Below are 15463 nucleotides of genomic sequence, written 5' to 3' on the forward strand. Positions count from 1 at the left end.
TATGCAGTTAGTCATGCCTAAACGTGATGTCATCACAATAGAAAGCAACGGCAACCGACGCAAGAGTTATTCATAATATTTCGAGGTGATATAATTGATAGTAATAGTTAGAAACTTAGTTACCAATAACACGTATTAAGAATAAATACTTTAATACTACTCAATTGGTAATACAAAGAGGGTATCAGTTTGAAATAGTTAGGCAGTCTGTACATATCTGTTTCAATAAACATTGCCTTAAAAGTTATAGGCCTACACAAGTTATCCTGAAGTTTTTAACCTCGCTAAAAGTTAATGCTTATTATAACAAAACATTTTAATTTGAAGAATGTATCTGATTTAAATAGTCGATATAAAGCTGGTGTATGTCATAAGTTCATTTGTAGCGTTAATTTAAATTTTATTTTGGTATTAATCATCACTATTGTTCGTACTTAAAGATAGTTCTCGTAGGACTTATTTAAATATTTAACCAACTGCTAGATATCCTGCTCTTGGTAATCGGTAGTTCGAATAGAATACCTTTTTATATTGCCTCAGAAATAAACATATTGATAAAAGTTACAGAAGTAAAATATATGGAACAAAATAAACACTTGTTTTATTAAGACTAATAGTTGTACTTTTAGACCATTTTAATAGATAAGCCCATCGAGAAATGTTTACCCCGTCGAGGTCAATTTAAATTCAGGCAATCTTGACGTCTGTTGACGTGTTCCATACAGCATGTCATGGCCAAAAAAATCGGTAATTTGTTGACGTAAAACGGCAAACTGGATTGTAGGGAATAATGCAGCATGTATAGAAAGCTGGTTACTTATAGTTTAAAAGTTAGTCCGCATAAAAAAAAAACAGTTCGCATATAATAGTAGCAGTGGAAAGTTAGACAGCAAGTGGAATTAACTTTGTTAAATAGCCTAAAGTATTGACTAGGAGCGCCACACACACGTCGATGATTGCACGTAGGATCGAGGAACGTAAAAACATCCGGAGAATTATGCAAGGCTGAAAATGAGTAATACACTTTTATATTCCTTACGTCAGGGGTGGGCAACATACGGCCCGCGAGCCAGATCCGGCCCGCCAACGCAAATCATGCGGCCCTCGACCTATCTTACAAACTGGGCTCGAGGCCATTTCTCATGTTTTTGGTTTTTAAACTGCGCAAATTTTTTTGGTGCTTTATGCAAATCTTGTTCCTGCATCGAATGTAAAGTGTAGTTTAGACCCATTTTCAACTGCACAATAGCATACCCTAAAAAGTGTTATCCCCGATAACAGTCGTTAATGATGCTTGTTATAATAAGAGGGGTAAAGTCTATACACATTTATATTTTAACGGCCCCACCTTTCTGAGTTTGGTTTTGGCCAGCGACTAGAAAAAGGTTGCCCACCCCTGCCTTACGTGATGCATTGCATAGACAAAACTATAGTAAGCTAATGCGATACAACTATAGAGCACCGGTGAAACTCACAAACTAACTATAAATCCGCGTCTTGTCATTTATTTGGGCGAGCTTTTCTAAAAATTTATTGTTATTTTTTGTCACACAACTAAGCAAAAAGTTTACGCAGCATTTGTACATAAACGAGAGGTGGTTTTAAAACTATTTTTTTTAGGTGAACGTTTTACGGAAATTCCCAAAAGTGTTTTAAATAGACCAATGAACACTGTGGACATGGACGTTACCGCTAGAATGTTTTCAAACAACACGTCATCTCAAGCTGAACTAACCTCAATCAACAATACTACATCCTACGACGGGCAGTTGATTGGTGCTCTGGTGCTATGCACTGTGACGTTGATTGCCACCATCCATCTCACAGCCGTGCTTGTGATTTACGAAGTGAAGGTCAGGCAGAAGAACAGAGATAGTCTACGCCTGACCCGATCGCGTTGCCAATCCAGGTTGGTGAGAGACAAGTGGGCGGATTGGATGCGGCTGCTTTCTTTGATCGGATGTGCTACCCTCCTGTGTCGCGTGCTTCTTGAAACCGTCGAAATCCGCCACGGACAGGGCTCCGACGAGGTTTGCGCAATTATCCGGCCTGTGAAGGCGTTTCTGCAGGCGACGGTGGTGACGTGCATCTACTTGGTGTTGTGGATACGACAGCGAAAGTTCTACAGCCTGCCTGTAATGGAACATCTCACCAACAAGTACATTCGCTTTCTCAGCAGCTCGATTGTCGCGATAATGGCCACGGCCGACGCCCTTACCGTTTGCCTTTACATCTTTACTCGAAAGTACACGGATTCGGAACGTGGTTGTGTGGTAGATTATAGCCTCGTCTGGAAAAAACTTCCGGGTCTGTTTCTGTTCCTGTCCACTGTGCTGTTTCAGGCAATCCTGCTTGGGTTGCTGATTTATCCACTCATAAAGCACAGGCGCGGTATTCAAGTCCAGAGCACCGCACAACGGCACGAAATTGTGCTGATACGAAGGGTGACCGTCGCCGCACTTGTAACGGTCGCCATCGACGGTCTTTCCGGGTTAATTGCGATCACGGTACTCTCTGGCTCCTTTGGTATCTGGCGACCGCTTCTCTACGACGTGGATATGTTCGCGGGACTGTTCTGTGTGAATCTAACATTCAATGATTGGAGGATTCGATTTTGCCCCTGTTTTGCTGACAGCAAGGAAGTGAGAGGCACACTAAAACGAGTGTATAGCAACATGGAAACAGAATTTACGAACACAGTTGATGGGACGACAACCACCGGCATGGATGGCGCCGCATAGAATTATTCACTGATATTCTGTTATTTAACTGTTCTGTTCTACCACATTACTGCTTCAAATATTGTTTAATACAAAATATAATAAACGTGTAACAAAAGGCTTTGAAATAGAGCAAATTTATTAAAACCAAAAATATAACTTGCTAAAACAATAAACCGCATGGTTTTTGAGTTTTTTGGTGACGACAGGCCTTACGTTTGTGAGAAATGCCCTTTTTCGCATTTACGTAGGTAAAATAGGAAAAAATAGGCCTATTTGAAATGGACTCAAAAGAGGCGGCGGGCCGGTTGAATTACATTGGCAGGCCGGATACTGCCCGCGGGCCATAGGTTGCCGACCCCTGTCCTAGAAGAACCACCAGAAGAAGAAACATCACGCCATTGTAACACTAAACATTCTGTACCACAATTGTTATTACGCAGTGTATTTGTTTTTATTCGTAAAGACTCTTACAGACCACCACTTAATACCCCATATAAAGGTCCTTTTAAGGTCCAAGAGTGACATGTTAAATATTTTGTTTTAGATCTCGGGGGTAAGCAACAAACTGTGCCTATTGACCGTTTGAAGCCAGCAGTAATTGATGTTTCGCGACCCTTGCCAACCCCAAATATAAAAAAACGGGGCCTTCCTCGCAAAATTTTAAAGTCGTTTCTGGGGGAGCTTTGTGGTGACGACACGCCTTACGTTTGTAAGAAACGACTTTTTTCTTGTGTTTCGCTTACGTGTCTCGTTTTCGCGTGTCACAGTTGATTCAAACTGAACACGATGAATTAAAACAACTTCGCTACAGTATACTATATAGTGAACGGTGTGCACCAAAAATTACTTAATTTATTTAATGTAACGTTTTTGCCTTCAAAGCTCGTGGTAATAGTGTGTATCTTGCAACTTCAGCACTTCATTTCCCCAACTTGTCCATCCAGGTGTCAAATTACGGGCAAACATTTCTAGACATCTGGGTTTGCCACTTGTTATTACAAATCGTTCCAATAAGGAATGAATAGGAGGTTTATGTGAGTGTATTTTGCAAGGAACACTGCAAACTACGTAGTTTGGAAAAAGCTCTGTATTTGGATTTTTTCTATTACCATCTTTTAGACAAAATCTCCCAATGACCAAACTTTCATATGGCTTTTTATGCAAACTGTCAAATGGATAGATTGGAGTACCACTTTTAGTTACTTTCACCCAAAACCATTTAGCAATGTACTGCACATTCCAAAACGGAAAGAGCTCATTTGTGACAAAATTTAATATCTTTTGCTTATTAGTTATCCAAATTGCAACAAGACATCCATTTTCAGCTAAGCTTCTGATTGGCAAATGCTTTATATCATAGAAACTTAGGTAGTCATATTTTGCACCTCTTTTAACTGATTTGTTTTTCCATGGCGGATCCATTAGAATACAGTTGTATTTAACCTTCTGACAGTCTTTTATTAAAACCTTAATATCAGAAACATCACAATTCAAAAACCTACAACTCTTTGGCATCAAAATTTGTTTTTCTTTCTGTAAAACTCTGACAGGAAACTCATTTTTGTTTTCCATAAAATGCAAAGCGTCTTGAGAAAAATCAAGTTGTAAAGCTGATTTCACTCCTTGCAGAGGATAAGTTTCCCCAGTTAAGTCTGTTACAACTCCACAGCAGACCTGTCTTGCAAAATATTCTTTAACCAATCCACATAGCACTTCTGCAGAAGACTGAATTGATTCCCTTATGTGTTCATAATATTGTTGAGAAACTAGTTCTTCAGCTGAAAATGGATATTTGCGTTTTCTTATTCGCCTCTTTTTGACATTTACAATACTTGTGTTATTTGTTTGATTTTTTTGCCTTTGTTCAATGTATGGCTTCTTTAAATTGAACAAACTCTTTTCAAAACAAAATGATTTAGTTGATTCTCCATTTAATGAAACTGTTTTATTGTACACTATTTCAAAATAGTGCTCATGATCAATAAAAACTCCTTCAGTATGTTCAATTAAAAAGTTCATTTTAAAATTTAATTCTAAAAAAATTTTTGAAGCTTTAGTTAAAAAACTCTTGTTATTGTATGGGTTACATCACCATAGAAACTCTATATATCCAAAGGTTAATCAACTAAATAGTTAGTTATATCAAAATGAGAAACAACATCAGCAATTTTAACACAGATGAAAGTTGCTTTACAATATATCTACAAATACTATATTTAGTAACAGCAATAAGTGAAGTTTGTCAGCATTAATTTGTTGGGTCAAAACTCACCAACCATTTGCTATATTCGCTTTGCTGCAAAATATTTGCTTAGCCCTGAGTTATTTGTACTGTAACGAAACAAGTTGACAAAAACAAAATTGCAAGAAAAAAATAAATATGGGTGAATAAATATGATAACAACACTTGACCCAGCAGGGCCCAAACTCACACCCTAACCCAGGGGTTCTTAAACTGGGGTCCATGGACCCCTTGGGGGTCCGTGAACTAGTTTTAAGGGGTCCATGAAGGCCTAATTAAAGAACTAGTGTATACTTAAGAAGTAATTAATTTTTCAAAGAAAACACTTTAATTAAAAATTAAACGATTTTGCACTGAATGTATAGTTAGATTCCATTTAACTTTCACATTTTTCGGACTGAAATAAACAGAGTTATGAAGTCTATTTGTATTGTAATGTCATATTATGACTTCATTTTGGAGCATATCTTGTCTACCGGGGTCCATGCAAAGCAAAAAAAAAATTTATGGGTCCGCGGGTACAAAAAGTTTAAGAACCCCTGCCCTAACTCAAATGATGTTGGCAATATAAACCCCTGACAAAAAAGTGGTAGGATTCTAAACCAGCGTGAAGTTTTATTTTATTTTTTCTAAAGTTTACAGTATTTTTTCATATAGTTACCATACCACCTTATATTTATCTATAAATGCATTACGTATTAGTTTTATTGTAACATTACATAATTGCCATTTTCTCTTACGGTAAACATCTAGAATTATCATAAATTAAATCTAGAAACATCTGGATTTTTCATGGAGAAATGTAAAAAATAATCTAGAAAGGATTTTACATTTGACAAAATATTAACATTATAAAGCTTAATGCCAGATAAAGTTGCATAAAGAGGCGCTGGTCTAGAATTCTACCACAACCAACATTCATATTTGGGTGAGAGGGGTTGGTAGCCGAGGTCGCATATACGGGCGTTTATGTCGCATATACGGGCGGTTGTTGGTCGCATATACGGGCGGAGATGTCGCATATACGGGCGTTCGCATAATGTCGCATATACGGGCGAATTTCTCTACCGAACATACTGTGTGGTGTAAGGCATCGGAATGGCGTTCTATCAGATTTTAGTAGGCCATTATGAAGTGTTTGTGTTGCCTGACAGTTATGACGTCATATCATGTCTTCATCGTAACGTCACTCTCATCAAGTTCTGTAGTAAATAGCTCATATTTGGCTAGGTCGCATATACGGGCGTTCGCATAATGTCGCATATACGGGCGAATTTCTTTACTGAACATACTGTGTGGTTTAAGGCTTCAAAACGGCGTTCGAATAAATTTTAGTTGGCCATTATAAAATGTTTGTGTTGCCTGACAGTTATGACGTCATATCATGTCTTTATCGTGATGTCACACGAATCTAGTGGTGTAGTAAATTACCCATATATTTGGCTAGGTCGCATATACGGGCGTTCGCATAATGTCGCATATACGGGCGAATTTCTCTACCGAACATACTGTGTGGTGTAAGGCGTCGGAATGGCGTTCTATCAGATTTTAGTAGGCCATTATGAAGTGTTTGTGTTGCCTGACAGTTATGACGTCATATCATGTCTTCATCCTAACGTCACACTCATCAAGTGCTGTAGTAAATAGCTCATATTAGGCTAGGTCGCATATACGGGCGTTCGCATAATGTCGCATATACGGGCGAATTTCTCTACCGAACATACTGTGTGGTGTAAGGCGTCAAAACGGCGTTCGAATAATTTTTTTAACTTAAAATTAAATAAATTAATTTTTTATGTTCCTAATCCTTCTTGTCACTTCAGTCGCGGTCCTCAGTAGAAACACTGTGTTTAATGAAAAAATCTAGTTTGATATATACTACGCCTGTTATTTATTTTTCATTTACTTCTGTCTGTTGTTTTAAACATACAAATAGCCTCCCGCAAGTGAGTATACTATTATTATTGCAATATCGTTGCGTTCTTTTTTGGATTTCGCGGTATTTTATTTTACGTTTTACAGTATTTGTTTAGTAATTGTTTTCTTTAAATAAAAGATTATACGATTTTGCTGCCAAATTTTGGATTGGCTCGCTGTATATCGAAATTTACCATGGAGACAAAGCCATATTTTATGACGGTCAGCTAACCGACAAGAAATCAAGCAAAATTGTGAAATACATTACCAGAACAAAAATCGAATGTATGATTTAACAAAATAACCTTATATAAACCGTTTGCTAATTTATAGTCTTATTTTATAGTTTTGTTTATATTTTTTATTTATCCAATACAAATGTATTTTGAGTGTGTTAATTGGCAGCTGCTGTATTTTGTTAGCAAGAATCGTTAGGACCGTCAGTATTACAGTATGGTAATTTACTACACCACTAGATTAGTGTGACGTCACGATGAAAACATGATATGACGTTATAACTGTCAGGCAACACAAACATTTTATAATGGTCAACTAAAATTCATTCGAACGCCGTTTTGACGCCTTAAACCACACAGTATGTTCAGTAGAGAAATTCGCCCGTATATGCGACATTATGCGAACGCCCGTATATGCGACCTAGCCAAATATGAGCTATTTACTACAGCACTTGATGAGTGTGACGTCACGATGAAGACATGATATGACGTCATAACTGTCAGGCAACACAAACACTTCATAATGGCCTACTAAAATCTGATAGAACGCCATTCCGACGCCTTACACCACACAGTAGGTTCGATAGAGAAATTCGCCCGTATATGCGACATTATGCGAACGCCCGTATATGCGACATCTCCGCCCGTATATGCGACCTACAAGCGCCCGTATATGCGACATAAACGCCCGTATATGCGACCTCGGCTACCAACCCTGATGATTTGGGTTAAGTGTTTGGGTAGGTCAAGTATTATTATAAAATAATAAATATAATAATACTTGACCCACCCTCCCCAAAACGCTAACTCGCACCCTGACCTAAATATTTTGTATTGATTGAATAATTGTTTGAATGCTGTCATAGGATTGTAGAACAGCGGCAATGAAGGTCTTGCTTGAAGCTTTTGATCTAAGACTTTCTATTTCAAAAAACATTTTGTTGAACATAACCAGTTATTGAAATGTCGATTTTATTCTTTAATAATTATGTTATAATTACCGTACCGAAAATTTTACATTTGAAATTACTAAAACATTTATCCTCGATAGTTATTCTGTCATCAATTTAGATCATACAATATTTTTAATAATAATCTAAAAAAATCATCTAACATCTAGAATGTATAATACTACTACATCTAAAACCAAACTAAAACGTCTAGTTTTAGATTAAACTAATAATCTAGAAATAGAATGGCAACTATGACGATTTCGTAAAGACCAAAGTAATTTCTATGGACTTTGGTAAAGAGTAAAGCCAAGTGTGCTAACGAGCGAATGTTGCAAAGAGGGGATGTCCCTATGTTAAGTTTATTTTGATTGAGTTTTATCCAGGGAGTCGAATCGTTTGACTTTTCCGGTTCGGTTCGGGTTTGTTTATTATTACTTATGACTCTATCAGTGAATTTTGCAATTGTTTTTGGTCAATTTTTGCAGTTGCAAAATTACAGTGAGGTGTTTCGTGAAAAAGCTAATTTTTTAAATTGGGTTGGTTGGTTGTACTGGAGGAGGCCATGTGGATTCTCAGAAAATCGGAATTACTTTTTTGATTTCTCCCCTTTTAAGTACAGCGATATTGCCTTCGGGTAAGAGGTTGCGAAGGGTTGGTAAATATGTTTAGGATTTGGGTTGGAGCCTTGGAGGTATCCTAAAATTTTAGTGGTCCTTGGCTCCTTAAAGTCTAGCTGTCCTCAATGACCTTATGGTTCTATAGTGATCATTGCGGTCTTTGTAATCCTTGTATTCTTTGCAATCCTTATGACGCTTGTTATCTTGACCTACTCAGTTTAGTGTAATAGTAACTGGATTCTTTTCCTGATGTAATGGTAATGCCTTGAGTAAACCATGTGAAACAAAAAAATCCGATAATATTTATGAAAGGTTGAACAAACACACAATGTACCAGAAGTGATAATTTACTATATAAGTTGATGTCGTTTCATTTGTTGAAACCAAGCATTGGCAAACTTATTATAGGTTTAGAATAACAAGTTTATAGATGCTAAACGTTTTTTGGTGTAAATATGAAGTTTTTTGTGATAAGAGTTTGGCATGAAGGTGAGTAGACGTAACAGTTGTCTGTTTGCAGGTTGTCTTTGGTTTTATTATGGATGTTGTGTTTTTTGTTGAACGCCGCTTTTATAAAGCAAGAATTGAGCACCTAACCAAACTTGCAAAAAGCAAAAAGCTGTTTAAAGTGACAAAAAATATAAAGTAAGATACTTGGCTACAGCATGATGTATTTTAGCTTAGGCATTTTAATTATATAAGGTGACAGAACTTTGATATACAACTATTATACCCGTCTCTATTAAGGCTGTTCTTAATGAGTGATTTTTTTAAATTGTCATTTTTTTAACCTCTACCACAAAGTGCTGCTTTCCCATTTCACAATAATATAAAAGTAATATCCCAACTATACATAACAATGTTGTATTATAGTTATGTATTGTGGAATATCTACTTGAACTTTGTTTTGTGATTATAAAACTCCATACCTTCACTTAAAATTATACACAACTATACAAACAGAGCTTGCTGTTCTCAAATGAATTGGTATGTAATTTTGCAACTAAAGTTTAAAGTGCAACAAATTTTGGGAGTCATTTGCATATTTGTAACAAGGATCAGCCGTTTCAAATGTTTTGCTTGTGTACTTAGCTTTCTAGGTAGCAATATTTGACATGCCAACAAACTAAAGATGCTGTTATAAATATAAATATTTTAAAATTGCCAAAAATAGTTAAATAGTGAGGAGTGCACATGTTGATAGGTATTCAACGTATTTGCATGATGAACATAATTAGCCTATCCCACAAATTCCTTAAAATACATTTTTAGGGAGGCTACTGTGTTGGTTGCCCAAGAAAGCACCTATAACGAAGTTATTGATTATTTGACAAACATTTTGGATATGCCCGATGCTGCTAACACTGTTGCCAAAAAGAAACTTATGGATCTGTCTTGGTACATAGAGTGTATGAAACAAAATACTTTGGTTCCAAAAGAACAAAAATATATTCTTATAAATGAGGTAAATAGGGGATATTCAATTTGTTTCACTTTAAAATATTTTACTTTAAAATAATGATGATTAAACTCATCCCAAAGTTAACTTTTTTTATTGAATTTAACACAGATATACTATTTTTATGTAATAAACATTTCAATAATACCTCCCTGTGAGACTATAAACAAAATTGTATTTATTGTAAACCACAAAAAACAAACTAATTTTCCTCACAGGTTAATTTAAACTTAAAAATGGATGAGGAAACTAAGAATGCTGAACCACCTTTAAAGAGGATGAAGACATTTTATAAAATCCCATCATATGCATGTCAAAGTTGTACACCTTTTAACCATCCCAACAAAAAGTTGACTGTAATAATTTTAATTTTAAGTATGTATATATTGTTACAAATTTTTTATTATTATTTTAATAGACTGCATTGGAGATTTTGGAAGAGCATGCTTTTTTTAGAGGAGATCAAAATGCAGAATCACGGGCTCTGGCATTTAGGAGGGGTTCCTCCACTATTAAAGCGTGTAAATTTAAAATAACTACAGTTGGGCAGTTGAACGATTTGCCAAACATAGACTCAAATAATTCCTCTAAACCTGGACACTGTAAGAAGGTTATTATGGTAAGTTGACATTTCAAAATTCTGTTTTAAGTTTAAATGCTATAGTTAGTGTGTTATTATAAAAATAAAAATTCATATTTTGGGACAATTTTCCTCCTTTAGACCTTTATATTTTATATATCATATAAAACATCAAACTTTTTTTTAAATAAATTAGCAATTTTAGAAAAAGCTAATGTAAAACTGGTATATACTTAACACAAGCAGTGCCTCTGGAGTATGTAATAATTGCCACAAAATAAATCATAATAAACAATCATATTAAATAAATTAAATTTATGGTTATACAGGGTTTAGGTTCTATCTGTCGTTAGCAAAACTAAGATAGAGGAGTAAAATCTGCATAGCTTACATAATTGAATTTTTTGCTGTTCCATGCTTTCTACTGTCAAGCTTTTGCAGGAATTAAAAACATAAATTTTAGGAAATATTAGAGGAAGGATTTTCAGATGAAGTTGAAGATGTTGTACAAAGTGAATTTTACAAAACAATGAAATTATTTACTGGAATTTTTGGCGTTGGGCCACAGACTGCAAGAAAGTGGTACAATAATGGATTGAGAACTATAAAAGATGTGAAAACCAAAAATTCAAGTTTTAGTAGGGATCAAGCTGTTGGTATGTAAGCCTTCAATAGTAAAACATGCTATATATTTTCATTTTTTTAGTGCTACTAAACATAAATCCTAGTTTGACTGAAACTTGGTACTGCTGTTCAATAAGAAGGGTGTCAAAAGTATTTAGATATATTACCTGCATAAAAATGTTCATTAGATATTGAGATTTCAAAATTCCATTTATTTCTAAGGAATTGAACACTACAAAGACCTCAATACACCAGTGTCACTTTGTGAAGCACGTCTTATACTTAAACTTTTGGAGGAAACATGCACAAAAATCAGAGAAGGTAAGTTTCACTTATTAAATGTCTGTACAGTTAGCTGTTACACATTTACCAAGCGAATTGCATAGGTCTCACTGTAACTTTGGTTGGAGGTTTTCGTCGAGGAAAACTACAAGGACATGATGTCGATTTGTTGATTAGCCATCCCATCAAAGGTCAAGAGGTTGGAATGTTGCCTGTCATTTTAGAAAAAATGAAGGTAACAAATTTTTAGTTAAATGCCGTACTCTTTACTTGTGGCCGTGACCCAAAATTGGATTGCGTTTAATTTATTTGCGTCCCCAACTGCAGTTCTACACAGGTTATATTAATTGAACATGGTCCTGATCAAGAAGAAGCGATAGGAATACATGGCTTACATAAATTGGTTTATGCTGTGATTTTATTTGTGTTCATTTTAAGCCCTAAATGTTATATTTACAAATAGTATGTGTTTCGCTCATAAAAGTGAAGGATCTTTAACAAATTTAGCCTGACAATTAGGATTACCTTGATTATGCATTTCCAATTTGGAAAATTTCATTCTGCACTGATGCAATAATAGGTAATTTGTAATTTTATGAATGAATCAACCTAGAAACAAAGGTATTCCAAAATATGTTAGGCTTTATTACATCTTGAATGCGATTTTATTCTGTAATTATATGCTGAGCAACACACAGTAACTCTATTAGTTGTTTATGTTATCTCGTCAATAAATTTATATATATATATATGAACCTTTAACTCGGTGCTTTAATTTATTTGGAAATATATATATTTTTTTGATAGTTCTTACTCTATTGACAGGAACTTTTTCTATATACTGACAAGAAATCATCTACCTCCAGCAAAACGAGTGTAATGAAAGCATCTTCCTCAAGCACTATGGACCAATTCGAGAAGTGCTTCAGCGTTTTAAAATTAGACAAATCCTTGGTCGAAAACCGAGTTCGTGGTACAGTTGATTAATAAACGCATGAATAAATTTGTAAGTAGGATTACTTCTGTCGAAGAAGAATTGCTTTGCTTTTTGGTGATTCGGAATGTGTCAAATTATTCGTTGTCATATATGTTAAAACATTTTACCGTAAATTTATTGTCGAACACATACACTTATTAAGCTTGGTATAACTTAATACAACACAAATAAACCCTGATAAACTGTTTATTTTTGTGTTTAGATGAACTGGGTTGGAAAGCTGTAAGGGTCGATTTGATCGTAGTTCCCGTTGACCAGTTTCCGTTTGCTCTGCTTGGCTGGACTGGGACAAAGGTGAGTACCAGGTTGTCGTTTTAGAAACCTTCATGGTAAATGCTATACCAAACCGATTTCCGAACTGTGCTGAGTTGGACATACGTGACGACTCCTGTGATTGGTTCGCAATAATATAATATGTGTCGTAAATTCATTGACGTTAATAAATTAGGTTTTATGTTTTTTATTGCTGAAAGCTAATTTGCCTTTTTATCTCAATAAAAAGTGTATTGCGTGAAAAAGGGTCTTTTGTATATTCAATTTGACAAACAAAATTAATTTATTAGTTTAGAGCAGGGGTCGGCAACCCCTGGCACGCGAGATGATTTTTCAAGGCGCGCCAATTGATTCAACGCTCATGTTATATCACTTAAGAAATACAACCATTACATCACTACCACATCACTAACACTAGCGCTAACTAAATGGTTAAATACATTTCCAGTTCGTGTCACGAATATGCGTCTTAACTGTTGTATTTAACATTATTTTGTGTGTGCGTTAAACTTGTTGTTTACGACAAACCGTTCGTATTACGTCACAATGCCCCAAAAGTTGCTTGCGTGACGTTCACTGCGTTAATGCAGAGCATTCTACATCAGTGGTTGTCAACCGCCGGTTCGCGTCAACTTTCCCGCCGGTCCGTTAAAATATATTACAATTTTATATCTTAATTGCAAAATACAAGATGTTAAAGGCTGCTTGTCCATCAAATTTATAACTTCGCCAGTTCCGTAATTTGCAGCATTGTGACGTAACCTAGAGTTAATGGTCTACTTTGGACTTTATTGTACGTCACAATGATGCTTGTACCCAACTGTTTAAAAGTAGGCAACAACAAGTCTTAAACTTTAAGACCAGTTGTACGTGAAAAACTTCAATAGAACCACGTATAACACGTATGATATCACAAGACAGCACCAAATTTATTACATTGAAGTTTCCGTTATTTGCTTTTAAGTTGCGTACTGTTTTCGTTATTACATTTTGGGTTGATTTTAATTTTTGAAGGTCCATCGGTCAGCAAAATGTGTTTTGAAATTTTACCGGTATGCTAAAAAGGTTGAGAACCACTGTTCTACATTAAAAGCAAGCACGCGTGTTTTTGTGCGACTGAGAAACCAACTAAAAGTGAAACTTGTAGCTAACATTTCTAGGTATCGAATGAAAAACAGTGAAGTATATTCCCAAAAAGATACGTAAGTTAGATGTCAGATCACAGGGCAGCAGAGTCGCGAGTTGTTGATATTTTGACAGTATTCATAATCTGGCACACTGAGTACAAAAGGTTGCCGACCCCTGGTTTAGAGAGAGCTTTTAAGGCTTTAATTTACATACAGCTTTTTATTAAAGGACGACATACAGCTCTATAATGAAGAAATATGATGACTTTTTACACACTACTTTTCACCGAAATATACTTGGCTCAGTAGTTGTAAAGCAACCAGAAAATCGACTTGGTTTTAAATTGTTTTTGTACGCAGCACTTCGAACGCGAGATTCGTCGATACGCAAGAGCAGAGCGGGGCATGGTGCTCACCAGTCACGGAATGTATACTGTTGAAGGGGTGAGTAAAATGTGTCACCGTGACTAAAACCTTGTATCTTTGAAACTTACTGTCGTATTGCGGATGTCTAATGCTTCACGTGTGCGTTTAAAATACAGTCCATGTGTTAATTCCGACGAATAAATGTATGGTGGACCAGTTACAAGCAACTTTGTTAGATAGTATGCTGCTGAAATAAATAGGAAAAAGCCCAAGTTAGTCTCACGATTCTTAGTTGTGTTTTTACATTAATGAATTTTAATCAATAATACCTGCTGCTATTTTCTATTCTACAGTCAAAGTTTAGTTGTTATGATTTCAGAATGAGTCGTTTCGAGCAAGTTCAGAAGAAGAGATTTTCGAACAACTTGGGTTGGACTTTCGCCCTCCCCCGGAACGATGCTGTTAATAGCATTTTGTGTTAACTTAACGAAATTTCGTCGCATCGTTAGACTTTATCTGTTTCAACGGAAGAGTTGTGCTGAAAGAGGTGCTGTGTGAACTTTAAGTGGCTCACAACCGGCGCCATCCTGAAGCTAGCCGAAATTGTTACTTTTCTTCAATTCTTTTCAGTTTTGAGTTGCCATCATACAGTTTCACCGGTATTGCAATAACTTTGTTTCAACTTTAAGATTTTTATTTACCGAAAATGCATTTTTGTCTTTCTTGTTTTCTTGTACCGTGTTGGCAAGAAACTTTTTTCTGTAACTTCGTTGTTTTGTATTCTTGTTTTCTATGCTTTTTTATTATTCTCTAACACTACTTCATTTGTTATTACATTAGGTATATTTCTTTGACTATATCCGTTATTAGGGATGGCCGATAACATCAGATGGATCCGATACCCGATGCCAAGCGGTAGTATTGGTAGTCGTCCAGAGTGGTATCGGTCAATAAGATACGATTTTTAGTCATGATTAACGATTTAACGCAGTGATTCCACCTTAAAAGGAGAATTTATAAAAAAAAGTAGAATGGTAACAGTAGGGTTAACTAAAATTCATAACGTT

General features: G+C 35.6%; 3 protein-coding genes across 3 annotated transcripts; 2 read left to right on the forward strand and 1 right to left on the reverse strand.

Moving 5' to 3' along the window:
- The first annotated feature begins 1873 nt into the window (after positions 1 to 1873).
- LOC146164019 (uncharacterized) lies at positions 1874 to 3215 on the forward strand. Its single transcript, XM_083381743.1, has one exon. The coding sequence runs from the start codon at positions 1938 to 1940 to the stop codon at positions 2739 to 2741; it is 804 nt and encodes a 267-aa protein (XP_083237869.1). The 5' UTR covers positions 1874 to 1937; the 3' UTR covers positions 2742 to 3215.
- A 28-nt stretch (positions 3216 to 3243) lies between these two features.
- LOC146164020 (N(6)-adenine-specific methyltransferase METTL4-like) lies at positions 3244 to 4742 on the reverse strand. Its single transcript, XM_083381742.1, has one exon. The coding sequence runs from the start codon at positions 4740 to 4742 to the stop codon at positions 3600 to 3602; it is 1143 nt and encodes a 380-aa protein (XP_083237868.1). The 3' UTR covers positions 3244 to 3599.
- Positions 4743 to 8496: 3754 nt separating this feature from the next.
- Positions 8497 to 14956, forward strand: LOC146164021 (DNA-directed DNA/RNA polymerase mu-like). Its single transcript, XM_083381711.1, has 12 exons — positions 8497 to 8705; positions 9209 to 9333; positions 9961 to 10153; positions 10366 to 10503; positions 10566 to 10766; positions 11191 to 11383; positions 11574 to 11672; positions 11738 to 11868; positions 12459 to 12606; positions 12833 to 12924; positions 14391 to 14474; positions 14776 to 14956. The coding sequence occupies exons 2-12, from the start codon at positions 9227 to 9229 to the stop codon at positions 14860 to 14862; spliced, it is 1473 nt and encodes a 490-aa protein (XP_083237837.1). The 5' UTR covers positions 8497 to 8705; positions 9209 to 9226; the 3' UTR covers positions 14863 to 14956.
- Positions 14957 to 15463: the final 507 nt, after the last annotated feature.

Source organism: Ascidiella aspersa, chromosome 2, assembly GCF_963924565.1.
Source record: "Ascidiella aspersa chromosome 2, kaAscAspe10.2, whole genome shotgun sequence".
Classification (NCBI taxonomy): Eukaryota; Metazoa; Chordata; class Ascidiacea; order Phlebobranchia; family Ascidiidae; genus Ascidiella; species Ascidiella aspersa.